Source organism: Pantherophis guttatus, chromosome 2 (assembly GCF_059756535.1).
Source record: "Pantherophis guttatus breed Tessera chromosome 2, ASM5975653v1, whole genome shotgun sequence".
NCBI lineage: Eukaryota > Metazoa > Chordata > Lepidosauria > Squamata > Colubridae > Pantherophis > Pantherophis guttatus.
In genome coordinates, this window is record NC_142064.1 from 43,334,277 (window position 1) to 43,362,235 (window position 27,959).

Consider the following 27,959-nt stretch of genomic DNA (forward strand, 5'->3'; position numbering starts at 1 on the left):
CAGAACTCTAATGAACCTTGCTGTCCTTCTTAAGCCTGTTCCACTTTGCCTGAATCTGTCTAATGATGTGATGTGCAAACAAAGAAGTAGGATCGGACAAATGCACACAAAAAAGAAATATTAATCCCAGTATTACATGAAATGGATTTATTTTATTTATATTACACTACCAAGAAAGTCATTTTGTAATAAATCTACTATCCTTTCTTGTAAGCACTATTATATAACCAAATACATTTTATCTCTATCTTTTAAATGGACTTTTCAGCCTATTTCTCTAACTTACTGAAAATATTTTGCATTTTATTTCTGTTTTCTAAAGCAGGGGTCTCCAATAAGACTTCAACTCCCTGGAAGTTGAAGTCCACAAGTCTTAAAGTTGCCAAGGCTGGAGACCCCTGTTCTAAAGCATTAGCTATTCCATCTAATTTTGTGTTATTGGTAAATTTGATAAACATTGCTTCCATCTCTTCATCCAATTAACTAAAATATTAGAGAGGAGCTGAACGTTATGGAAATCCACTCAATACCTTAGTCCAACTGAGAATAAAACTGTTCACATTTAATTAACTCTCCAACTCAAATGTTTTGGAAGAATCTGCTTGTGGTCTCATGCTTTCATGAGATAAGGAGGATGGAAGTTTTTAGGTACTTTTTAAATGTTGGTATGCTTCTAATTTGGAATAGCCTATTTCTATTTGATTACCTTCCATGCTGATGATTTTATGTAAGTTTTAAAAAACTAAATTATTTTAGAAAGCCTTTAGAAGTGGTAACTGACATTATCAATTACTGATTGGTTGATTTATGTTTGATTGTTTTCTGTATTGATAGCATATGTACTTTATTATAATTTTTATAGAGATATGTAAATTGCTGAGTTATGGTGGGTCAAATAAGAAGTTAAGGAAAAAAAATGACTCTCCTTTAGGCAGTTTGTTAGCACAGTATCAATTATTAAGATTTTTCACATATAATGTATAAAAGTTTAGCAAGGCCATTAGCTAGTTACTTCAGTGCTCTAAATATAATTCATTCAACCTAGAAAGCCTAAATATTTTAAGTAAATAAGGATTTCTTGATTATAATATATCAAGCTCACGTTTAAATCCCATCTCTTTGTTCCTTTCTTCCAGATTTCCTGGTTTATCTAGAACATTTACCTTCATGTTGGAGAACACTGAATCAATATGGACCAATATTTTTTGTTATCCATTTAGAATTTTGCCAGCATTGTTGAGTAGCTGGTATTATTTTCTTCTTCTTTGAATAACTTTTTAACATCCTTTACCAAGCTTAGCTCATTCTGAGCTTTAGCTTTATTGATCCAATAATTTTAGACTACCTTTTCTTGAAAACTGCTAGCTTTTATTCTTTCCAACCACTGGGGCTTAGGATAGAAATAACATTTTAAGCCACTACCCAGCTACTATACCTATCCATATGGATGTACTGCAGACTTTTTTTCTTGGATATTTTTCTCCATGATTCTCAGATGGATCTAACCCATTTTCAAATTCCTTGTTTCTTTTGTGAGCCGCTTCTATTCTGCCAAGTTTGACCCATTCAGTTTTGAGGGAATTGCCTTGCTGAAAGATAAACAGAACTCTGATATTACAAAGGGTAATCAGGAGAACATTCCTGCTTGTGGGTGGAATGTTGGGTTTTCTTACCTTCTTATTTATGTTCTAATTCACCTATTAGAGCTGCCTTTGGCCTGTACTGTGAGCTGGTGAGTGAGGCTTCTATTTTTTTTATTTAGATAGGATTGCACGGTACTTGGTCTGGAAGCCGAGAGGGTCAATTTGGGTTTGATAGTATTAGGCAAGATGAGCTGGTCATGTCCAAAAGACAAGAAGGAAAAGGTATGCAGCTTCCATTTATTTTCTCCATCACAGTGTCAAACCTCTTCTGCCAGAAGCCCTTCATCTTGGTATAATGACTTGGTAATAATTCTTGTCACCATGATTTTTCAAGAGGATGCCTCATCTGGCATTGTTCTTAGTAAATTCCCAGTGTCAGAGAGATGGGGTCTCTCCAAACTGCATGAATGATTGGCAAGTAAAGGTAAAAAAGAAGGAAAAAAAATGCTATAGCCACTTCCCACTCCTGTAACACTGAGGCATGTGGCTAATAAATCAGTCCATCCATCCATCCCCTGTTTTGTGGGAAGAGACCTATCTCATAAGTCAGAAACTAAATAAAGCTTTATTAAAAATGAAAGAACCCGTGATCCATTTGGTAATTTTTATCAGAGATATTTCCTTACCAAGATTCCTCAATGCCTTCACAACAATAGTAGAGCTTGTAACATACTGCCTTCACTGGAAAAATTCTTAAAAATTCAGGGAGATATTTAGAGATATATCTGTTTTGAAAGTAGCTCATGTTGATCTGTAGAGCACATTCAAACATCAGCAGCTAACAACAGAAAATGTTTTATGACATTTTGAATTATGTCATAAAATGCTTTATCGCAATTCTTATTCATAATCTTTTAAATAAAATTTGCCAAATTTCAACTCCACGGGAGTCATGGGTCCCAGATTTTTTATGCATTTTGTAAATTAGCCCATTTCAGGTACCTTTGTCAAAAAGGTTTTGTCCTATGATGCTCTGTTTTGCCCAGTTAAAGGTTATACATGAGAATTTTTGTACTATATATATATAGGAGAAATGAAAATGCAGAGATTCCAAGTTGCATAAAAAGATAAAATTATTTAGCTTTCAGAGTCTGTAAACACTGCAGAAAATAAATTTGGCTAAAAAGACATCCACAGCCAAAATAAAGTTAACTGAATGGAACATTTTTAGTTAAACTTATACCAGTTTCCCAGGATTACTTGATATATAAAGCTGAAAGCACTTTCTCTTTCCCATAGACCTTTTGTAATTTCTTGTAGAATGTAATCTTTTCGCAGATGTTTCAGCACACTATTCCTTTCTCACAACAGTCAGGTTTTCCTTCTTGTTTCTCTTGGAGATCTGTCTGCATTTTTCAAATGAACAAAAACCCTTCCACTTGGAGAGGTTGTAGGGAATCTTTTCTTTTTATATGTGCTAAAATTAACATTCCTCTGCAAAAAGATCCTGATTGAAACAATTTGCTATCTGGGAAGCTGTTATTCTTCTTCTGAATATTGGGTATTATTAAAACAGTCCCACCTGGCTCTTCCTTCCAGGTCCCAGTGGAAGATAATTCCAGAGGGCATGCACTGCATGCTTTCCCTTGTTCATCTCTTATATGTGCACTTTTTTTGTCTTCAGCTCTTCACTAAGCTATTTTGTGACAACATTAATAATGAGGAAAAACAGAAATTTATCTATGCAATAAGTATTTTGTGATTTTCCCAAAAGAAACAGATTCCTAAAATAATCCAATAAAATGTCAAGAGAATAAAACACGTTTAAAACTGTCAAGCTAATATAAATTCAAGTTTTTTTTTTAAGTAAGCCAAAAAGTAGCTATGTATTTGCATATCAGTAATAGTCATTCTATTACTGGTAAGAATAAGAACAAACATGTTAGGAAAAGCAAAAGGAACACTGTGTATAGATTTAATTGTATTGGTCTGGGTAAGAAAAAAAAGTTTTATGCTTATATTACAAATATATGCAGATCTGTTAATAATATTCTTTTCAGCTATGACCCTGAGTATCAGCATCTCAATGGCAGAAGTGGTCCCAAAAGTCTAAACTGAGGCTGACCTGATGGATCAAATCCTACAGGGAGTTGAAATTTCCATTTCACTGGCTTAGCATCCTATCTCATTTATGATCAACCTTCTGTAACTAAGAGACAGTTGTAGCTTAATAACTTTACTTTAGTGAGGATAACTGAGACTATGAAAATTGTGTTATAACGTGTACTTACAACACAGCTGCTAATAGGCTTTAATGATTCTTGATTATGTTTCAATAAAAGGCAACCAAATCTATTACTTAGACCAAAGATCTTATAGATCAAACAACCTTTTCTACTCCTTCTGTATAGATTGCAGCTGCCACCTAGCTCTTATGTCTGTACAACTATCGCTAAAAAGGTTATTATAAAATAAATACCTGAACTGATAGAAAAACAGCTCTGTATTTTTAAATCAGCTCAACATTTCAACAATTCAACTGATAACCGTACATAAGAACTCTTTAAAAATATTGCAATGAAAACTGTTATACGAGATATTTGCTTATTATTGATTTCATATTACAAATATGATTTCATATTACAGCTTATGAATGAAAAATATATTCTAATTTAGCAACAAGGATCAAACTTATATGTATAATTTTTATAAATCTTGCTCATAAGAAAAGACATTATTGATAACATATATATATATATATATATATATATATATATATATATATAGAGAGAGAGAGAGAGAGAGAGAGAGAGAGAGAGAGAGAGCGCGCCATGATGTGGATTATTATGTTCATATGTTTTAAAGGCATACTACTTGCTAAATTTTATTTAACTCTGTAAGCTGCAAATTAATGGCAATAAAACATCCCAGTCTGTCTGATAATCTCTGACAACTGGAGAAAACTGCACGTACTAAACCCTGACCCACCACATCTTTTATCTGCATGTGTACTCTCCACAGGCCAAGCAAATAAAGGCCAACTGATAATTTACACATGAATGAACTTTCTTTAGAGACTAGGCACCAGAGACATTTCTTTTCTCTGTTGCTGAAAGAAAAGCAGCCAAGTCTAAGCTTGTCTCACCAGAAATCATACAAGTGAAACATTGATATGTTCGAAAAAGGCTGATCAGCAAAGTGAGAGTGTTCTGAACGCCTGATAAAAATGGCAGCCACAAAGGACCGCGAGAATATTTACCTCGAAATAGGACTGAGGGTAACAATAGGTCTTTATCTTATTCCAAATAGGTAATATCTTACAAATCAAAATGAAGATTACACAATCTGTCAGAAGATTACACAAGATACCTGAATGGGTATCTTTAAAGAATATGTTAACTATACAACCCTGGATAACTATCAATTATTATCAGCATTTCCAATTTACCTGGGAAGTGATTACTTTGAACCTGTTAATGTACTGGTTAAGGCGTCAAACTAGAAACTAGAAGACACTAAATTCTAATCCTGGCTTTGGCACAAAGCCAGCTGGGTGACCTTAGACAATTCAATTTCTCTCAGGCCTAGAAAGGAGGCAATGGCAAACCACTTCTGAAAAACTTTGTAAAGAAAATGGCAGGGATTTCTCCAGGTGGTCTCCAGCAGAAAATAAAAACTCAAAAAAAACAAACAAACATGGTTTTGCCTTTTTTGGCTGGTTATTTGGAATATTAGTTTATTACTAAAAGTTCACAGTTAAAACTGGCTATTGCTATTAAAATGAAACAAAAAAACTAAAAAGAAAAATATGTTATGTATGTATACATTTATGAATAAATGTTGTTTATAGATGGCGACTTACAATTCCTCCTTTGCAAATGCTCTAGACTCTAGAGCACGGGTGTCAAACTCGGCGTGTCACGTTGCCGTCACATGACATATCGCAACGTCTTTTCCCTTTGTGGAGCTGGGGTGGACGTGGGCTGCCAGTTTGACACGCCTGCTCTAGAGCCCTCAACTCTCCAAAGTCAATGGGGATAGGATGTTCTGTCCCCGTACCACGCACACACCCAACCAGCCAGCCGAGGGTTAAATAAACTCTTCAAACACTCAACCTCAGTGATAAGGAACTTGGCAGCAACTCCGTGGCTGCCTGCCAAAAACTTTTACTCCGATAATACAGACAAAAATACACACAGTTTGAATAGTCCAGTTTGTAATTAAATCCACAGCAAATAGGTGTTGTGTCCGAAGGTGCAAAGTGCCTCGCCAGAGATTAGCTTTGTCCGTCACAGAGTCTGAATGGCCACCACACTCCCTTTTATAGCCTGTGGGGTGTGGTCCAGTGACTCAGGTAATCTCTGGCACGCCTTCCCCTTTGCTGCACACGCTTCTCCCTGCACCTCTGGCGAGGGTCCAGCCAGCACTTATTTTCCTCGTCGCTGTCCACCTGTGGCTGCGGGGACGTGCTTGGCTCTAAGCCTATCGTTTGGCCTTCTGTGTCCTCCGGAGGCATTGCCAGAGGAGGGTCCTGGAGAGGGAGGCCTTGCCAACTCCTCCCCCTCACTCTCAGAGTCTGCATCTGTCGATAGCCCAGGCTCAGGCAACGGAGCCACAACACTGGACAAGAAATAAGAGAATCTGTTACACTGCAGTTGCTACTTTTGTTAATGTAATGGACATGATTAAAAATAATTTGCTGTCTGTAATGGGAATTTTACAACCTGTAAAGTTTCAAATAATATGGCAAATGTAATAAAATACTGTATAAACTGAACTAAGTTGTTTTACTGTTAATTTCTTGGTCCTGATCTTAGCCCTTTGTAGTATAAATCACAGCACACCACTTAAAAGTCAACAGCTTTAATTGTGAGAAATTACATCTAGATGATAAATGTAAAACTATTCTTTCCTATTATGGAATTGTTCTGGAATTGAGCTGCTGCTAAGATTTTATACTTTCTTATGTTATGATCAATATTTCAGCTAGCAATGTAGTAAAATGCATATATGAATGCTATTAGATTTAGACTTATATTGTAAGAAAAAGAGTGTACAGTAATTTCATACAGATTATTTTGTTTAAATTTAAACTGACATAGAAATGGATCAGAATGGACTTATTAGTGAATATTCATGAAACTGACCCAGATCAGAGACAGAATGCTGGGTGGACTCTTGAGTACGGTGGTTAAGGCATCAAAGAAAAAACTGGGAGTCCTTGAGTTAGACATAAAACCAGTTGAGTGGGCAGTCCCAGTAACTCTATCTTAGCACTAGGAAAGAGGCAATAGCAAATTACTTCTGAAAAACCTTGTCAAGAAAAAGCAGGTGTTCACCAGGAGTTAACACTGACTCAGAGAAAATTATTGATGTACATTTTAGTAAGTATTAATGTACATTTTAGTAAGTTCTGACTTAATTTGTATTGACAATATTAATGATTTACGTATCAGATTTCCCAAATTGTTGTATTTTTCCTCTCTGTTTCCAGATTGATCCAAGGTACATTGACAGTCAACCCTTTGATTAATGCCACTGTCCACTTACAGTTGAATTGTTGGTACAGTGGTACTGAAGGCATTTCTTATGAGCTGAAATTCATACTTTGAAGCATGTCTATGATTAGGTCACCTCAATTGGACCAAATGTTACATTAAACTTTTTTTCCTATATAAACAACTGATCTCCCAATTCTTAAACTGTTTCCAAAGTTTGCATTACAAAAACAACGAGCAATTTAATTCATCAAAACAGAGGAGTACAGGGCAGGGGTGAAATGTAAAATTTGTTACTACCGATTCTGTGGGCGTGGCTTGGTGTGGGGGTTAATGTGACTGGGTGGGCGTGGCCAACTTTTTTTAAAAAAAACTTTTCAGAGCATTTTTTCTAATGCTTTGAAAAGCCTCTGCCAATCAGGCAACTCAGCTGGGATCGTCAGAGAGGCATTTTAAAAAATATCTCTCTGACGATCAGGCAACTCAGCTGGGAGTTGCCAGAGACTTTTCAAAGCATTTTTTTTACCACCTCTTTGGCCAAGAGATTGCAGAAAAAAATGCTTTGAAAAGCTTGATGATCCCAGCTGAGCCGCGTGATCATCACAGGCTTTTTAAAAAAAAACTTTTAAAAGCATTTTTTCTTCGGAAGAGGTTGTAGAAAAAATGCTTTTAAAAGTAAAAGAAAAAGCCTCTGATGATCGCGCGGCTCAGCTGGGCATGGGGAGGGCCGCGCAGGGATTTTTGCTACCGGTTCTCCGAACCACCCGCCATCACTACTGGATCTGGCGATCCGGTCCAAACTGGGAGCATTTCACCCCTGGTACAGGGACATAACCTGCTTTCCCACCTTTTCCATATCTAGAGAAAGCAGCTTCATAATGGGTTCTGAAAATAATTTGACTCATACATCAAGTTAAATGGAAATCTACATTTATATAATATATTTTGCATCATAAAAATACTTTACTTTTAAATATATATATTAAGTTTCTGTAGATTTTTAACCTTTCTAAGAATTTTTCTGCCATTCAGAAAGGATTTCAGTTGAAAGAATTGACTTGGGAAATAAAAATTAAGCTGAGGTAGGATAAAATGTTTCTAATAGCTATAGATTATTGGATATCATATCAGAAATGTTTTCAGAGCCTAAGATTTTTTTAAAAATAAAAGTACTGGATTAAACTGTAACCTTCAGAGAAGAAAGGTTCTTGGTTATGTGTTCCACCAATACATTTAGAAAGGCCCTCAGAGTTTCTATTAAAGTCTCAACATAATATCTGAACTAAGGCTTTGAGTAATTAATCAGAAATTAAGACATAGAGATAAACTTAAAGATGCTATTATTGCTTTTGGGTGTATAGACCAATGCTATTCTTCCACAAATAAGCTCATTATATGGTGGAACACATTAAATGTTATTTTCTATAATAAAATACTTTTGAAGATTTATATTAATAATGTATGAAGCTTTTATTGTTTTGGTCTTACTACTGCTGTTCTTGAATTATTATATAAGCCTCTGATTGGTTTATGATTGTTTATATTATATTCCTGATTCTATTTATTATAAATATTGAAGCTGTAAGAACACAGGAATCTACCTTACACTAAATTATATCAGTAGTTCATTTACCTCCGTATTAAGTTTTGACTGAGATTGATTCTTCAGACTTTTTTCAGCCTTATATGGGAATTGACAAGCATTGAATCAGGAATCCTATGTATGCAATTGAGTCCTCTCCTCCTCGATGCGGATATGGTACAAAATCTGCAAACATTTGTTACATACTGTTCGATTTATGAGTTTTATGAATAAATTCAATCGTGTCCACTAACTAGCTAGTAGTCGATAAGAAACAGCATTTTTACTATAGGATATAGATGGTCAGACAGTATGTTACAGTCCTCTACTAGCAACAAACCACTACAAATGGTTATATGTATAAGTTCATATTTGTGTGTGTGTGTGTGGCAGAGAGAAATCATTGTCTGCAAATTTATTGTTTTAGGACAGGGGTGTCAAACTCATGGTCCGCAGCCCGGTTTAGCGAAGGGGTCAAAGTCACGATACGTCATATGATGATGCCTTGACAATGCGAGTTTGACACCCCTGTTTTAGGACAAAGCAATGGGGCAACTGTTTTATTTGTTATTTATTTATTTATTTATTTATTTATTTATTTATTTATTTATTTATTTATTTATTTATTTATTTATTTATTTATTATCCCATTTGGAGGAAGAAATATTAGGTATGTTTACTGGCTTGACTTATTTATTTATAAAGATAATACAGAGGCGATGCCACATCTAAATTATGGTCCGATGTTTTAAAAAAATTAGAATTATATATTCTTTATATTCAAAGCAGTAAATCTGATCAATAAAATCTCAAGAGCAGTTTCAGTGGTCTGAGTTTCTCCATGTGTTGCTATTTACCTCAATGGATGGATGGATGGATAAATAAATAACACTGTCATTGAATACAGAGTCACTTGTTCAGATGAGCAGCTACAGAAATCAAATCAATTTATAAATAAATATTTCCCAATTAGTCCTTCAGAATCTTAAAAATCCCCTACTTATATGTCAAAGAACTACAGACAGGACTAATACAGTTTCATCTGCTTTCTATTCATCAAAAGGTTGCCCAGCCTTGATCTAAAAAACCCCTACCCTAACTCTAACTTTAATTTATTTTTATTCTGTTCCCATATATCAATAGGGGGATGGCGGATTATCATTTAAGTATTTTCTAAGTGGCAAAGTAAACAAAAGTAACAAAGCAGAGGCTGAGTTTTGTAATATACATTCAAAAAGGGATAAGTCCCAAGAACAATGACAAGCAGTGGCTCCATCCCTTAAATACTTTTATGTCACAATACAATAAAGATTATGGTATTTTGGTTTTATTGTCGCTTAACTTTTCTTCTGTTAAAATGAACATCTCCCAAAAATAGTATCTATGTGAACATCAATTCAATTACTGCAATTCAATTAATTCAACATCTACAGTAGAAAGTTATAGATGGAATCCAGAATGTGTATCATTACACTAAGAAATGCATACTAGATTATTTAAAGTCCCTGTAAGAAAACAACTAATAAACACTTTAATTTCCAAAAGGATTGCAGATGACTATGCTAATATCTTTCAGGGGTGAATGAGCTTTTGATCTTCCAGGGATGGAAGGTGATTCTGGGCTTTTAAAAATGTGTATGGATACTTTTGTTTCAGTTATGTAAAGTTATATTATTTATTTAGATTTTTAAAAATCCCACCTTTTATTATTTTTACAAATAATTCAAGGAGGCCAACATATCTAATATTCTTTCCTTTTCCTATTTTCTGTACAACAATAACCCTGTTGAAGTGAGCTGGACTGAGAGAGTGACTGGCTGAAAGTCACCCATTGTTCTGCCCCAGCTACGGACCCCAAAGAACGCAGCACGCACAAAGTCTGTACAAACCTTAGTTTACTAAATTAAATCAGACTTTTTCAAACAAAGGCTGTTAATTAACTTTCTTAACAGCCTTACAAGAATCCAAAGAATAAATAATCGTAATCTTACTATGGTTGGCAGACAGCCCAGAAACAATTTGCAGAGAACTAAGATCAAGGAGTGAAGGAGAATGAACGCAGTTGTTCCCTGCAAATTGCCTCAGTCATCATCCTTCCTTAAATAGGCTGAGGGAGTGGCCAGTTAGCCCCAAGCCTTACTCTCGAGGAGAACTCCTCTTGAGGAGCCACTCCTGCCTTTTGGCAGCTCTGTGCGCCCGTGCATCGAGAAGAGGCCCCTCCTCTTCTTCCTCTTCACTTATGGGAGCTTCTGGAGGTTCTGAAGGCCCTGGCTGAATCCCCGTCTCTGGCACCACATCTTCTCCAGCCTCCTCATTGTCTGACTCGAGTGCCAGCTGCACAGGCTGCTGGCGCAGCACCACATCAGCCTCCTTGCTGTCAGAATCAGCTACTAGCTGCACAGGCCATTGATGGGCCACAACACCCATTTGGCTTTCATGCGTAAGGCAGGACTAGACACATAATCTCCTGCTTTCTAACCTGGTGCCTTAAATATTACACTGAATTGGCTATTGTATTATTAATAAAAATGCCAACAAACCAGCATAAATATTTCATAATTTGTGTAATTGCACTTAAATAGTTCAAAGTTTAAAGTCAAAGTTTAATTATCTTTCTCAATCCTATATCTTTTAGGATGTCCAATAACTCTAGGCCTTATATATGTTGTGTGACACTTATGCAGGACAAAATAATAACACTAAACTGAGTGTTCTTTATGGATTCCACATGTCTAAAAGGTTTTGCTTTTGAAAGTTTTCTTATCCTGTAGCATAAACAAAGCTTATCTTTGTGCTGTCTATTATCTTCAGTGGACAGCTAATTATTCAAGCTACATAGAAAGACCACTGCTGTTGTGGCATATCTCAAAAATATACAGTATGCAGAAGCTAGTTGGTCAGTAATAGTTCTGCACTGAGCAGTTTGGTTAGATGATTTCTATTCTAATATCTTACATTATGTAATATGAATAAACGGGTCATATCAGCAAAGCAATCTGATCTTTAATATTATGTGGGGAAATTCTTAACATTCAGAGATTATTGGTATATTTGAAGATGAACTTTGGATTTAAAAAAACATTCACAATAATACAATTTGAATTAATTAATAAACATCTTGCTGCTCTTTTCCTGTTATTGCATTTCTGGCTATTTTTCTTACACTGTACTTTAATTCCATTTCATTCCCTCCTTTATTTGTTCACCTTGCCATATCTCACTCCCCTGCTGCTTGCTGCCCTCTGCTTCTCTAGATCTTCTGTTGCATCCTACATGACTCATTCTTGGTCTTTCTTCTGTTGTTTTTTCTTCTATCTCTTTTCAAATGTCACTTCTTCTTCCACCTTCTCTTGTCCGTTTATAATTCTTTGCTGTATTTATGCCCATCCTCTGTTTATCCTGATTCCTTCCTCTACCTGTTTCACCCTTTTGTCATATATCTCATTTACCTTCTTGCTCCTGTCATCCCTCCTCATCTGAAAAGATAATGACAGAAAGCAAGCGAGAAAAATCTGACATGTATGACATGCATACATTATTGTATCTGAATTTATCCAAGTATGAAGACATCCTTACTTGTTAATTAGTGATGTGATTTTGGCTATATGTAAAATAACAGTATGAAAAAACAAAACTTTACAGTTCCTTTCTAAAATGCCAGCCTGAATTGGCTTGAATCTCATAGTTCATGGCTTTACAGTAAAAATATTAAACTACCCTCTTATTTCAACCATTGTTTCAATAATCTGTCTTTTACCCTGTGGCATAATGAGTTTGTGTATCTGTGTATGTGATAGGAAGGAATCCTATATCCCTGTTTAGAATTGGATCAAAGCTGGCTTCATTGTCAAAATCAATCACACCTTGGAATCTCCTTCCTCCCCACTCTTTTTTGCTTTCATCTGCATTAGTCTCTGATCCAAAGGCTATTTAAAAGGTAGCTTCAAGGGCACACTAACAAACTTTGTTTTAATGTATCATTGAAAAACTGTTCTAGATAGCTGTCTAGGTTTAAATAATGATAACAAAGTAAAATTTATTCGTAGACCAGACTACACATTATTTTTAAGCTATGAGTAATAGACAAGCATTTCAACTCTAATGTTAACCTAAGAAAGTCACTCTGGATCAGAATCCTAATGACTTTAGTCCACTTCCTGGCATAGTTCCAGGCTCGATCAAACTGCTAGCACCTGCAATTTTAAATGGTCAGTCTGAGAAATCAGTGAATCCTTTTTGAAAATATAATTGAATGAGGGATTGGATATGGGGCAGGACCATAGCAGGAAACAAAACTCCCTTATCTGGGATCTCAGTCTAAATCAGGTCCTATTGCCTTATCTCAGAATAAACGAACTGATTGATCTTATGAGTTTTGGAAAAATAAACCAAAAAAACAAAAAAGGATTACCTGCATTATTGAATTTAGTGGAAAGTTAGCAGTTTGTACACAAGGTTAAAAGAAAAATAGAAAAGTAGGTTATTCTGTACTTATTCAAGCAAAAGCTGGGTTCAAAGTCACACTATGGATGCTAATATGCTAACATTTTGTTAGCTTTCCCTAGCAGATTTGACATCCCAGGACCACCGAATGTTGTATTTTATTGTTAAATTATGACAATTCTTCTTCAGTTTTAATAACCTAGAAAGGAAGAAAAAGTACAAAAATAAAGGTTTTACCATTCTACGGTATTATGTTTGTTTTTTAATTGTTCACTCATAAATAAATTACTATGATTCATAATTACAAGAACATAATCATATTTATTTCAATTAATTACCTACTTAAGGGGTTTTAAATAATCAGGATAGTACAATGGTGTTTCAGTGACAAAGAAATATCATGGCTGTTGAAATAATCTAAAGACTTTTTCTCTGATATGTTTGGTGGATTTAGGTTATTCAATAGTTGACACCAGCCTTTTTAATACTTTTAAGCACCCCAAGACCTAATAATTAGGAATAATTTATTATTTTTAATTCACTTTAGAAAGAAATCTCTATAATATGCATTAAATATATTAAAATTCACTTATTATATAAATATATCTTTTTATTTTTGTTCTTGCTTTTGAGTAAAGAAATGTTTTTCTTTTCTTGTTTCACAGAAAAAATGCTGTGCGTGAACTAAAGTCTCAGGTGAAAAGCTCATATAGTTCCTTTGTGCTTCTGCTGAGTCAACCAGATGTCTCTTGTAACTTATTTTGATGGATATTTAAGTGAAAAATTCTAGTTTTACCTTCCCATATTCTTTAAAATTATATTTGTAAACACCAATATTTTGTTACTTCTCTCCAAGTTGACTATATTGCTGATGAGTAGTGCTCTCTATTTCAATTTAAGAATCATTCTTCAGTTGTAATATCACTGGTTTATCCTGCCTTTTATCTGTGAAATGTATGATGTACAGCAAAACTAAGGAAAACAAAAGCAAAACTGAATGAGAAAAAGATCATAATGTAACTGTAATTTGAACATTGAGATATCCAATTTTGGAATAATCATATCAAGAACTCATTTGAATGTGATTATAATGACAAAATAACATTACACAAGGGATTAAAGAATTGGCCCTTATGAAATATTTGGGGTACTATCACCACCCAATCAGACTAAAAAGGTATTATTTATCCTGCACATAATTTCCCTCAGAGATTGGTGAGTTGTGGTCATAATTATTGCCTCAAATATGTTTCCAGCATGACAATACTACTTTATTTTATAAGATGTACTGGAGCTGAAAAAGGCAGCAGGGTCAACTGCAGTTGGCAGCTGTCCTAGGGGAAAAAATAATAAAACAATCAGAAGTCATGCATGACTATGAGTAACATTAACACCACAAGACTTGTTGAAGATGAAATATATGGTTGCATGGATTGTACAGAATGATCCTGATGGAGAGAGGTGCCAGTTAGAGAATATTTCTCATTCTAGTAAGGATTAAAAGATGCAGTAAAGAACAGGTCCATGATAATATGTTCTAAAGATATACGGTAACTTGGAAATTAATAAACTCCTGTTTCAGGAATTTGCATAATTCTAGCTTGTAGCATATACTTGTTTTCTGTCTTTTGGGGTCTGCTTGTATTAACAGTTAGAATTGGTTAAGTACAAATTCAAATATCCAAACCTCATACTACTTCTAAGCAGACTAAGCCATTATGAAACTTTAAAACAGAAAAATCACCACACATTGTAGAAAATTCTCAATGCAGATGTACAAAATTGTGCTTTTTGTAAAGTAAAACTGTATCTTGCAGTAAAAACTACTGGAGACCCAATTCAAATTAATTTACGGTGTAAAATATTTGCATTCAGTTTGATTTAGATGTTGACTGAAAATAAATTAGGGAAGAATATTCTTTGGGAAGAATATTTTCTCCCTGTTAGCAGACTTTCTTATGTCTCTGTAGATTCTCAGTCATCCAGGTCGTGGTTGTCCCGAAGGTGCTTTTTTCAAGAGGCAACTGGACTTTCTGGTGCTTATTTGGAAATGTTTTGCTTCTCATTCAAGAAGCTTCAGCAACTCTGACTGGATGACGGGTTCCATTCCCCACCATCCAGTCAGAGCTGAAGAAGCTTCTTGGATGAGAAGCGAAACATCTTCAAAGAAAAACAAGAAAGTCCAGTTGCCTCTTGAAAAAAGCACCTTTGAGACAGACTTTCTTATGATACAAAATTATGTTTTCCCTATGCATTGGCATTATGTGGACAAAATACTAAAGAATCAAATACCTGTAAATACCTGATCTGTGGTAGAACATTTTATATTTCAGATATATAAAGTTATATAGATATATAACTATGCAGGTCTTGAACAATTGATAAAGCTTTTAAAAACAGTTTTTAAATGATTGTTCAAGAAGGATTCATCTCACTCAGAGATTGGTTTGGGGATAGAGAATATACAACAATTTATTCAAAGGCTTTCCTGTTTGGCATAAAATATTTAAATAATATTTACCCATGATAATTTGAGCATTTTAAGAGACAAAAAGGTAGATCATTGTATTTGAAACAGAGAACAAAACATAGTAAGATGAAGCCACTGATGTTAAGTGTTTTTACATCAAAGTCCTCAAGTAGCCCAATGAGCTTCCACTTATTTATGCATCACCATATGATACAGAAATTTGCCTGTAGCATTACAAAACAGACAGGCTTGACACAAAAGTTGTCCAGGAGTTAACAGACAAACTGGGCCTTCCTATTTCTTATTTATGTCCTGTCTAGGAATAGAAACTAAATTGTCATAGATGAGGCAAAACTCATTAAGCAGGTTTTCAAAAGTTAGAAAAAGCAACGGATACACTATTGAGAGTTCATTCATGTTTGAAGCAAGATTTCACTAATCTCTGATCATGAAAATAATAAAAACGTTCTCCAATATCTCTTAAATATTCTGTGTATGTTTTCACCATAATGACAACATTAAAATAACATTGATATAGAGGGGAACAAAAGTGAGTTTATAAAATAGATTTTAAAATATTGAAACTGCAAAATGAAGTTAAAATAGTGAGTTAATATTAATAATGGGAAATAATGAATCCATCTGCATTAAGAATTAATTTAATTATAGTGGCTAAAGTTTGTCTTAAAAGTTTCAATTAAAGCATATACACTATTTCTTTCACCTGATTGTAGCCCCATATGGCAAGGTCAGTCCTTTCAGTGAACAAACAGCTCAGTCGCCTCCAGTGTAGCTGTTATCTTCCTCAACAAGGGGAGACATTTGGCACAGCCTAAAGCTGGGGCATGAACCCTGGCTAAGCTTAAGACATTTATCTGACAGCATCAGCTGACACTCCACAAACACATTTGCTCTCCATGACCTCAGAGCATTTGTGATTAATCAAAAATGTATCTTGAATCTTGAGAACAAGCTACAAGCAGGCACACACAAAAAAGAATATGCTCTCGATCTCGTTTATCGACTCAAGAGGTATATTGAATTTAGAAATAGCAAATAGAATAAAATGATCAATATGTTCTCACTTGTCCATGGAAGAGCAAACTTTATCCCTCAAGCAAGAAACATTGATCATGTAAATGTTTGAGCCGTTTTGTTTTCTTCTCTCTTTTTTTAGTTTTAAAAAGCAAAACCAATGTATTTATACATTAGGGGAGAAATATTAGAGAAGTGCCTTTATTACAAGATAACTGAACAGTATAACTTGGGAAAATGTGAATGTGCTCCTAAGTTGCAGCTGAAGTTTTTATTCAACTATGTATTTTCTGAATTTTTGTAGACGGTTGCCAAAAGATCTTAATAAAACATTTTGAAGGAGTTTTAAAACTTAATGAAATCACGTAATTTACTTTGGAGAAAGTTCCCTATAAATGAGGCAGAGGTATAACCTATCCCCTATGCACTGTTTACAATTCATAATTTATGTCTCTATTTGAAATAGCCTGCTTTCCAGTCATCTGCTAAGTGATATGATTAGCATTTGAATATCATAATATTCTACTTTACAAAAACCAGAATAGAAGCTTTTAGAGCTTTTAATGTTGTAATTCACTTTTAAAGAAGAGTGCTTCACTTATATCTAATTAATTGTGTGTGGGGGTAAAACCCTGAAAACTATCCATATTCAATACATAATGGATATAACTTATAAATATCTCCACAATTACACATATTTCTATTTCATTCTATCCTGATTATTTACCACTTAGGTTACAAGCCTATGTTTCTTCAAAACAGAACTCTTATTCTATCAACTACTATATGCCCTTTGGTCTTTGTTGACATGATAAACTTTTATAGCGTCTACTTTCCATAAAATGGTTGTACTAATTAGAAGACATAAACTCATGCTGAGATAGCATATGAATTATATTTTGCATCTCCAAAACTCACAGCAGTACGATTTTTATTGCTAACATTTTCAACTAATTCTCTCCATGCCACTCAGTATTTCAAAATTATCTTGAACTACAGTAAAATTGAACTTATTGCTTAATAACTTCACAATACATGCTTCAGTAATCTATATTTTCACTAATTTTTAAAAAATTCAGAATGACTTTTTCTTCCACATTTTTTGCAAATATTTAGCATTTCAGTGCAATAATAGAACTGCACAACTAAACATATTGAATATCAGATCCATAAAAGTTAGGGCCATTGCTTCTTGTGGAGCTGTTTGCTTCACATGCATTACACCATTATTTCCACGGAAAATAGCTATATCAATCTCATACTGATAGCAATAGCAATACCACTTAGATTTACAGTATATACCGCTTCATAGTGCTTTACAGTACTCTCTAAGTGGTTTACAGAGTCAGCATATTGCCCTCAACAATCTGGGTCCTCAAAGAGTGATATCACATTCCAGTCTCTAGGTAACTAATAACACAATAGTGCTGATGAGAAGAATTGCATCTACAAAACAGGAAGGATTCACTTTCACTGGATCAGTGTATGCATGAGAAACTTTATCAGCTTTTTCAAGAAGGGGACTATATTTAGGCTGTTGCAACAAAAACACCAGAGAATCAAGATTATGAAATTTCATATGGCACAAGCTTTTGTTAGATACAGTACACTTTAGATTCCGAACTATCATCTTCATTTAGCACATGGACACACATATGAGACTTTAGTGTTCAAAAGGCTAACATTAAGATCAGATAAAATGAAATGTATTATTACAATTATGATAAGGTTACATTCCTAAATAGGTTCAAGGGAATAAATTCCAGTGAACATCTTGAAGCTTACTTCTGGCTATACTTGTACAGGATTGTATGGAGTATGTCACAAGATAATGCTAAAGATGTGGCATTTGAAAAGGAAGGTTATGCTGATTTCAAGGGAAGATTGTTGGATGTATGCAAACTGAGTTAAATTTCAAAGCCCTAAACTAAGGCCTTCAAAATAGCTTATATACTGTGATATTTCATAAAGTTCAGGTAGATTGCACATTGAATCTGTATAGTAATACATACTGTATGTCTACATTACTGTAATCTTCATCCTATTTCTACATACTTCTGGCAATCAGTGGCCCTTGTCCTAGACACCAGTGCACTATGGGTTGTATATACAGCCATTTTAAAATATTTTGGCCCTTAAAGTAGAAGACAGCTTATGTTAAAGAGATGTGCATAAATTATGTTTGAATTAGTCTTTTCTATTGTTCCGATTTTTATTATGTAAAATACTTAGAATCATTTGGAGTTGAATGTTTTTAAATCTCTGTAAATAAACAAACAACAAACATACTAGTATTGATTGATCTATAGATGGAAGAGCAAATGATCTGCATAAAGTCACCAAATTTAATTCTTCAATTCTGATAAATTGAATCCAAGGAAGTAAACTCTATTCTTTTTAGAACTGCAATATTATACAGAACTTGTGCACTGCATCATACTTTTATATGATCGATCGTAACTTTCCCCCATAATATTCTTATTTCTTCTGGATCTTTAGCATTGCATAGAAGTTGTGGTATGTGTGTGCATGCATGCATACTGGAAGATCCTTCCAGAAGCTGCAGTGTAACAGAAAAAAACTGGATGGACCATTACCGACATGCTATGAGACATAATTGTTTAATACTATACAGTAGAGTAAAGCAGACATATATATCCTATAATCACTACCCTAGAGCTGAAAAATGATATTGTAGCTTGATGTCATTTCAAGGTGTGTATATGTGCTTGCTTTTCCAACTAGGCCATTCTAATAATTGTGCTTTTTTATTAGGTCAACTGCTGTTGCAACAATATTCAGTGAAGGATCTGTATAATTTCTATAGTATTCTTTGATTTCTAATAGAATCTGGCCCAATAAAGATATCTTACTTATTGTGTTTCTGTACATTAGAGTCATTTATAAAATGCTCATGGTTTCTGTACAGGTTGCATGACAGAAGCTTTATATGTGCTTACACTACAAAAACTAACATGAATTGAAACACTAGACACCCCAGCTGTATGTTTTGGCATCCATGGTGAAAATGAGCAGAAAATCTAGCTGTTCCATATCAAGAAGTATTTTTACTAGTGCTAATGTGCCTTAAATACCTTGTTCCACAGATGAGTGGCCTGGCACCTGCTGCATGAGAAATAGCCAATTACTGTTCAGTGCCTCTAATTTTCTGATTCAATTAGCATGCTTCAGAGCTTTCCAGTTTAATTGCAAACTACTTCAGTTAGCTCTCTGATTAATCATTGCCCATCTGCAAGCCATCGGAAAACTTAGTGGAACAAATTTGTGTACTTTGGAATGCTGGGAGCTTAGCAAATCAAACTTGTTTTGGTATATAAAGCTTTAATTTTGTTTGCCCTTTTCAGCTGCACTTGTAAAAAGCTCTGTACTGATTAAACAGGAAATCCAGACAATAATATGCTACATTATGCATATAATTACTGTAAATACAGCCGAGACTGGAGAAACATCATTTAAGGTTAGGCACTAACATGTATGGAGTAGGAGGTCAAGACAACACATTTGGAATCAATTTCTTCCCATTATACAAGAAAATAAATATCACAAAAACAATCACGTGACACTCCCCAATATGTATACTTTTAGTAATGTTATTTTAAGGACATGTACAAGTAAGTCTAACAGATTTTAGATGTACTGCATTATGCATCTATGTAATTTTATTGAGAGGTTTTAGGGAATTAGAGGCATTATTGAGGTAAGGAATCTATTATGATGGTATAACTGGATCCTATAAGAATATAAGGAAAATTTGCATTCAAGTAAATATTGCTAACATGAAAATGGGAAAAAAATGAAATATATTTCTTATTATTCTGATGTCTCCCTTCCTAGAATCTCAAGACTCTCCTCATTCTATATGAGAGTTATGCTAAACCACTGTTGGCAAGGCAGGTTTTGTTAGATGGACACTTAGGGTAATCTGCTAATAGGTTGCCACCTGTCAGTTATATCTTAGCTATAATATATAATATATATATATATAAATAATATATAGCTAATATATATATATATTATAGACTATATATAGGTCTTTGGTTATTCGGGTCTTCTCCCATGTAAAATTGGAAGTGTCTTGGCGACGTTTCGACGAAGTCTCATTCGTCATCTTCAGGCTGGTGTTCTCGGCTTCGTGCTTCCAGGAGCAATGTGAGATCGCAGCTGTCTCTTCCTTTTAACTGCTAGTGGGGGTGTCAGCTGATGGGGGGGGAACTTGGCTGTGTTCTGATTGGGTGGAGGTGTGTTCTGATTGGTTAAGGGCTTGGCTGTACTCTGATTGGATGGGGGGTTGGTTGTGCTCTGATTGGCTGGGGGTGTGTTCTGTTTATAGCTATTATAATATATAGTCCATAGCTATAATGGACAGTCTTTGGGGGGGGGATGTCACAATTACCATTTTTGTCCTTATGACTTTTTCCTGCCCTATCAATTTATTTCTTGAAGGCCTTTCTGCTTTTCCTTTCATCCACTAGACTCACAGATTTCAAGCATCTAATATTTCCATGTGGAAATATTTCTTCTCTTTTAATGTGGTACATGAGTGTTAGTTAAGGATTGGTTAATTAAGATGTGAGTATCACACGAAAAAATATTCGTCAGAGATGTAGCATCACTGCAAAACTATGAAAAATAGAAATTCATAGGTGTCAGCATCTGAGATAGAATAGAATAGAATAGAATAGAATAGAATAGAATAGAATAGAATAGAATAGAATAGAATAGAATAGAATAGAATAGAATAGAACAGAACAGAACAGAACAGCAGAGTTGGAAGGGACCTTGGAGGTCTTCTAGTTCAACCCCCTATACCATTTCAGAAAAAAATGGTTGTCCAATCTCTTCTTAAAAACTTCCAGTGTTGGAGAATTCACAACTTCTGGAGGCAAATTGTTCCACTGGTTAATTGTTCTATCTGTCAGGAAATTTCTTTCTAAGTTGCTTCTCTCCTTGATTAGTTTCCATCCATTGCTTCTTGTCCTGCCTCAAGTGCTTTGGAGAATAGCTTGATTCCCTCTTCTTTGTGGCAACCATTCTTTATACATTTTAGCCTTTAGTCCCCTAATCATCTTTGTTGCTAACATGAAAATTGAAAAAAAAATGAAATATATTTCTTATTATTCTGATGTCTCCCTTCCTACAATCTCAAGCAAGTATCTAATAGTATCTAATGTGTTTTCCTCTCATCCTTTCTAATGCTTTTCCTGCCAGTGGGAGCTGAAAATGGCCTCCAATATGGATTCCAGGCAGTACTAAAAGCATGCTGGACACCTTAAAAGCTAGAATGGAATACTAACTTTGACCAAAAAAGTAAAATGTCTACCTTGAAAAATACTCAATACAGCTTTTGCAGAGCAGATGCAGAATGTAAAATGGGGAACTAGTAGTCAGCTCAAGTGGAAAGGAAAAGCTACAAAGTAGGATGCTACAAAAGGAACACATTGGAGGAAATGGCAATATCAAATTAAGATCTGGATTGTAATTACATAGAAGCAGAGATATACAGAAAAGTCGAACTTTCTGCTATCATCTGGTAGGCATCCAGATTTTGCAGTCCAGATCTTATATCATACCTTTATATGAGAAAGAAAGTAGAATGGAAAATACTTGAGAGAAAATGGTCAGTAAAATATTATTTGATCTAAGTTACACAAGAAGTTCTCTCTAAGTGGTAATAAAGAGCCAGTTCAAGATACAGCATGCTTTGGGTCTTTATTAAACCTTACAACTGTCTATATTTCACTACAGAGGAAATAATGAAAGCTATTTTTTAGGATACTATACACAGTAAGGTCACCATCATGATTACTATTTAAGGCAGTTACTTGCATTAGCCAGGCCTCTAAGTTTTGCTGAGACCTTTTTGCAGTAAGCATACGATATCTGAAAGTAGTGTTATTGTCCATATGCACCAAATGCTGAAATGATTGGACCAAGCAAGAAACTTGTTCTTTCGATGCCAAAGAATGTATCTTTTAAAATACTGCTTCAATTATGCCATCACATGCCAGCAAAATAATGCTTAGAATCATCCAATGCCCAATTACAACCCTACATAGAAAAAGAGATGCCATATGTTTAAGCTGGATTTAGAAAAGACCAGCGAACACAAAATATTTCTTCGGATGCACTCTGAATAATTGAGAAAGCCAACAAATACAAAAAGGAAGTCAGTATGTGCTTCATTGATTATAGAAAGGCCTTTTATCGTGTTGATCATGTTAAGCTGTGGAATATCCTTAGAAAAATGGGAAACCCCAGAGCATCTTGTTGTCCTCATTCAACCTACACACAGGCCAGGAAGCCACAGTACAGGCAGAATAAGGCTAAACAGACTGGCTCCAGTTGGCAAAGAAGTGAAACAAGGCTGTATTCTCCCCTTATTTATTCAACTTAACATAGTGAACATATATTAGAGGAAATTTTATTGGAAGAAAGTGAGTATGATTTTAAAACTGGAAAAAGAAATATCAATGATCTGCGCTACGCTGATGGTGTTATTCTGATAGCCAAAAATGGGAAGGATTCACATGGTCTAGTAATAAAAGTCAATGAAAAAATGGGATTTAAATTAAATATAGAGTACACCAAATCAATGACAACAGATACAACAATTTGTGTTGGAACTGATAATGAAGATAGTTAAGTGGAAATAGCTTTTGTGTTTTAGGACCAGCCATCAACAGTAAAGGAACAAGCAGTTAAAAAGCATGTTGTAAACTAGCATTTCATAAAGGCCTTGGGAAAAATATTCCTGACAGTTAGAACAATTAATAAGTGGAACACCTTGCCTGCAGAAGTTGTGAATGCCCCAACACTGGAAATTTTTAAGAAGATGTTGGATAACCATTTGTCTGAAATGGTGTAGGGTTTCCTGCCTGGGCAGGGGGTTGGACTAGAAGACCTCCAAGGTTCCAACTCCTCTCCTCTCCTCTCCTCTCCTCTCCTCTCCTCTCCTCTCCTCTCCTCTCCTCTCCTCTCCTCTCCTCTCCTCTCCTCTCCTCTCCTCTCCTCTCCTCTCCTCTCCCCTCCCCTCCCCTCCCTTCCCTTCCCTTCCCTTCCCTTCCATTCTATTCTATTCTATTCTAATACCATGATATGTTTATACCAACAAAGATCAAAGAGCAAGTCATTCCTGTGGTACAAAATAGAATGGGAAAAAAAAGATTTTGAAGATATGTTTTTGAACTTTGGTGTTAGAGAAGATCCCTGAGAATATTGTGGGATAGCCAACTAAACAAACAAACAGATCATCAAATTATCCCAGGGTTTTCAAGGTACAAATGACCAACTCAAATTATCGTACTTTGGAAACATTACATGAAAACCTAGCTCTCTGAAGAAGGCTGAAATGCTAGGAAAGAAGGAATGAAACAGAAAAGGATGACCAGCAGCAAGGTGGATGGCTTCAGTTACAGTAGTAATGACTGTACCTGAAAGACCAGGTTAGAACAGAACACCATGGAGAAAATTTATGTGGTTGCTAATGGTCAACATCAGTTTGAGGGCACATCATCAATCAACCAATCAGATATCCCAGCTTCTATGACTGCATGTGTGAATATCTAATTTCCCAGTTTTGAGATTTAGGGAATATTTCAAGATTGATTGATTGATTGATTGATTGATTGATTGATTGATTGATTGATTGATTTATTTATTTATTTATTATATTTCTATATAAGATATCACAATGGGAGAGTGCTTTTAGACAAAATTCTTCAAAAGAATTAGCACCAGAAAAATCCAACTTGTCAATAACTTGGAAAGTGAAAGGGATAATGTACTCTCCTTATTTATTTATTTTTTTGCCGAAGTGTCCTGGTACAATCTTCTCTCTTCTCCTGTGCCACTAGAATCAATAGCTGTTAAGCAAGCTAACTTCTTCTTTCAGTACACAGATTTTAGCTAGACCTTTCCACTAGTGCCAGGCAGGAAAAGCTCTAGCAAGTGTATGATCTATTATCAGCGTATTTGACCTTGCCTTGTCTGAGCTTGCTCTATTATTTTGCTTGTCTTGAGTGATTCTACTTTGTTGGAGTAGAATTCTAACTATGGACACTAGCTGGATCACAATTTATACACTTCCAAACCAGCCATTTATAGTATGCAAGGACAAACAAAAGGAACAGGAGGAGTTTCAGGAATGGTTTTTATTGTTGTGGGGTATAATAACAGAATCCTAAAAGCCTGTCAGAATTTTTCTCTATTACATTTTATACCAAACAAAAGAAACTTTTCTGGTCTTTTCTGCAACTTCCCTCTTAATAAACCATCTCTTCCCAATTCCAACTGTTCTTTCCATCACATTAGGTGTCCATCATTTGAATGTACAAAATCATCCATTTCCAACTCACTGAAAGAAAACTAGCCTAACTGTACGTATATATGTATGTGTTTAATAGAAACATATCTAAATTATCTTTTAAATTTAACAAGAGATCAAAATAAAGTGGAGTTAAATATTTTTTATATTAAAAAGCAGTAAAACCCAAATAGATTAAAAATGTTTTCACAGTTTACTGAAAATGATCAGAAATGAAGCTAATTTAATTTTCTGTAGGAAGATATTTTGCAATTGAATCACTTTTGGGATATGGGCAATTGAATCACTTTTGGGATATGGGCAATTGAATCACTTTTGGGATATGGGCTCCCCTAGAAGAGCACTTAGAGGCTCCAACTGGTCCAGAATGCGGCCGCGCAGGTGGTTATGGGAGCATCATGGCGTTCCCATGTAACACCTCTCCTGCGTGAGCTTCACTGGCTTCCGGTGGTCCTTCGGGTGCGATTCAAGGTATTGGTTACCATCTTCAGAGCGCTCCATGGCTTAGGACCTGGATATTTACAAGACCACCTGCTGCTACCAATAACCTCCCACCGGCCAATTCGCTCCCACAGAGAGGGGCTTTTCCGGGTGCCGTCGGCCAAGCAATGTCGGCTGGTGACCTCCAGGGGGAGAGCCTTCTCTGTGGGGGCTCCTGCCCTCTGGAACGAATTGCCCCGAGATGCGGAGGATTCCTGATTTACGCACCTTCCACCGGGCCCTCAAGACGCTTTTATTTCAACAAACCAGGCTGGTCTAATTTTTTAAATTTTTTAATTGTTAATTCTTAATTTTTAAATGTCCAAATCAGGTAGTTTTATTTTAATTAGATATGGGCCAAACTATTTAATATTTTTTAAATTGTTTTTAAATTTTATATTTGTGTGTTTTATGCTGGCTGTACACTGCCCTGAGTCCCTTTGGGAGAAGGGCGGTAAATAAATTAAATTAATTAATTAATTAATTAATTAATATTTGAGCCCTTTCAAAATATCCTGCAAAAGCTCACTCTTTCTATGAAAATCATGCCCTTTGTACTTGTATTCAAGCATCTACTATTTAAACAGGAAAACACTTAGCAGTGGCATGGTGGGCCTGGTAGGCCCATTTTTCACCTTCCCCAGGCTCCAGTGGCTTTCTAGGAGTCTGGGGAGGGCGAAAACGGCCTTCCCCACCCCCCTGGAGGCCCTCTGGAGGCCAGAAAAAGCCAGTTTCCCGACTTCCAGTAGGCCTGGAAGGCCCGAAAATCAGCTGGCCAGCACGTGCATGCGCGCTGGAGCTGAGCTACAGCAATGCTCGCATGCCCACAGATATGGCTCCATGTGCCATCTGTGGCACGTGTGCCATAGGTTCGCCATCACGGCTCTAGCGCAAATGTGGAAGTTGACCAATACACCATCAGAAGAAACAATAATAAAGAAAATCCTCGAATGCGCCAAAATGGATAAATTAACAATGGAGATCAAAGAAAGAGAAGACTCGGATTATTATAAAGTGTGGAATAGGTTTTATACATGGTTGGAAAACAGAAATCAAATTAAGAAATAAGAATATAAAGTGAATTTGATATTAACATACTGGATATAAATGTAAATAATGATCCTGCTAACAAAACAGTTAATAATGAATATTTAAAAATAAAGAGAAGTAGTGGGAGGATAAAAGCTAAGAGTAAAGACAAAAGTTGATGCAGAAAGTTGTAAAATTGTATATATTTGTTGTTAGTATTGTATTTTAACGTCTGGTGTGTGTGTGTGTGTGTATGTGTGTGTGTTGTGTGTTTGTCTCTTGACTTCTTTTGCTATTGTATGTTTGGTTTTAAAATGTAAAATACTCAATAAAAATTATTTAAAAAAACCAAACCAAACCAAACCAAACCAAACCAAACCAAACCAAACCAAACCAAACCAAACCAAACCAAACCAAACCAAAAAGAGGGCTGTGAAAATATTTACAGACCTCTTGCATCCTGGACATAAATTGTTTCAACTCCTACCCTCAAAATGACACTATAGAGCACTGCACTCCAAGACAACAAGATACAAGAACAGTTTTTCCCCGAACGCCATCACTCTGCTAAACAAAAGTCACATTACTGTGCATTACTAGCTGCATTACTATTGCTATTAGTCTTCTCATCGTTCCTGTCACCCATCTCCTTCCACTTGTGTCTGCATGACTGTAACTTTGCTGCTTGCATCCTTGTAATTTAAATTGATATTGTTTCCTACTATGATTTGGTTGCTGATTGTACCGTATGACTGTCACTGGTGTTGTGCCTTGTGGTTCTTAATGAGTGTATCTTGTCTTTTTATGTACACTGAGAGCATATGCACCAAAGACAAATTCCTTGTGTATCCACTCACACTTGGCCAATAAAGAATTCTATTCTATTCTATTCTGTTCTATAAAATCAAAACAAAATTATTTGTTGCATTTCTGAATTTCAGTAGAAATAGATATATCCTGAAGGGAGTTCCTTGACTCATTACTACCCAATCATAAGAATTAGAACATAGAACTGGGATGTCAAATTCAAGGCCCAGGGGCTGGATCTGGCACACGGGATGCTTAGATCTGGCCCACAGGACCGCCCTGGAAACAGCAAAGGACTAGCCCATGGTTGCCTCTACCAGCAAAAATGGAGATCCATTTTCACTGGCAGAGGGTTGCAGGAAGCTGTTGCAGCCAAAAATGGAGCAGGGGAGCCAATTTTTGCTGGCAGAGCGCCCGGGCCACCACAGTTGCCCCTGACATGAGGTCGAGCTGGCCACACCAACCCTGCCCCCCCAAGGTCAAACACAACCCTGATGCAGCCCTCAATGAAATCAAGTTTGACACCCCTGACATAGAATAACAGGGTTGGAGGGACCCTGGAGGTCTTCTAATCCAAATCCTTGCCCATGACAGATGATTCCATATCATTCTGGACTTCCTTTGGTCTCGATGTGATCGAAACATTTTATCATAGATAGAATAACAGAACAGAATAAGATTCAGAACA

At 35.5% G+C, this 27,959-nt stretch overlaps 1 protein-coding gene across 6 annotated transcripts in view; it reads right to left on the reverse strand.

The window, feature by feature from the left end:
• The window catches only part of ARB2A (ARB2 cotranscriptional regulator A), a 231,421-nt gene that overhangs the window by 34,615 nt on the left and 168,847 nt on the right, over positions 1–27,959 (reverse strand). For 2 of the 6 annotated variants that reach the window (XM_060690614.2, XM_060690613.2), the window contains exon 11: positions 5,699–6,203. The exons of 3 other annotated variants lie outside the window; for them this stretch is intronic. In XM_060690614.2, coding sequence (XP_060546597.1) covers positions 5,905–6,203 — 299 coding nt within the window. In that variant the 3' untranslated portion in view covers positions 5,699–5,904. Of the gene's footprint in view, positions 1–5,698; positions 6,204–10,426; positions 14,079–27,959 lie in introns of those variants that run through there. One more of the 6 variants, XM_060690616.2, reaches the window with a different exon arrangement.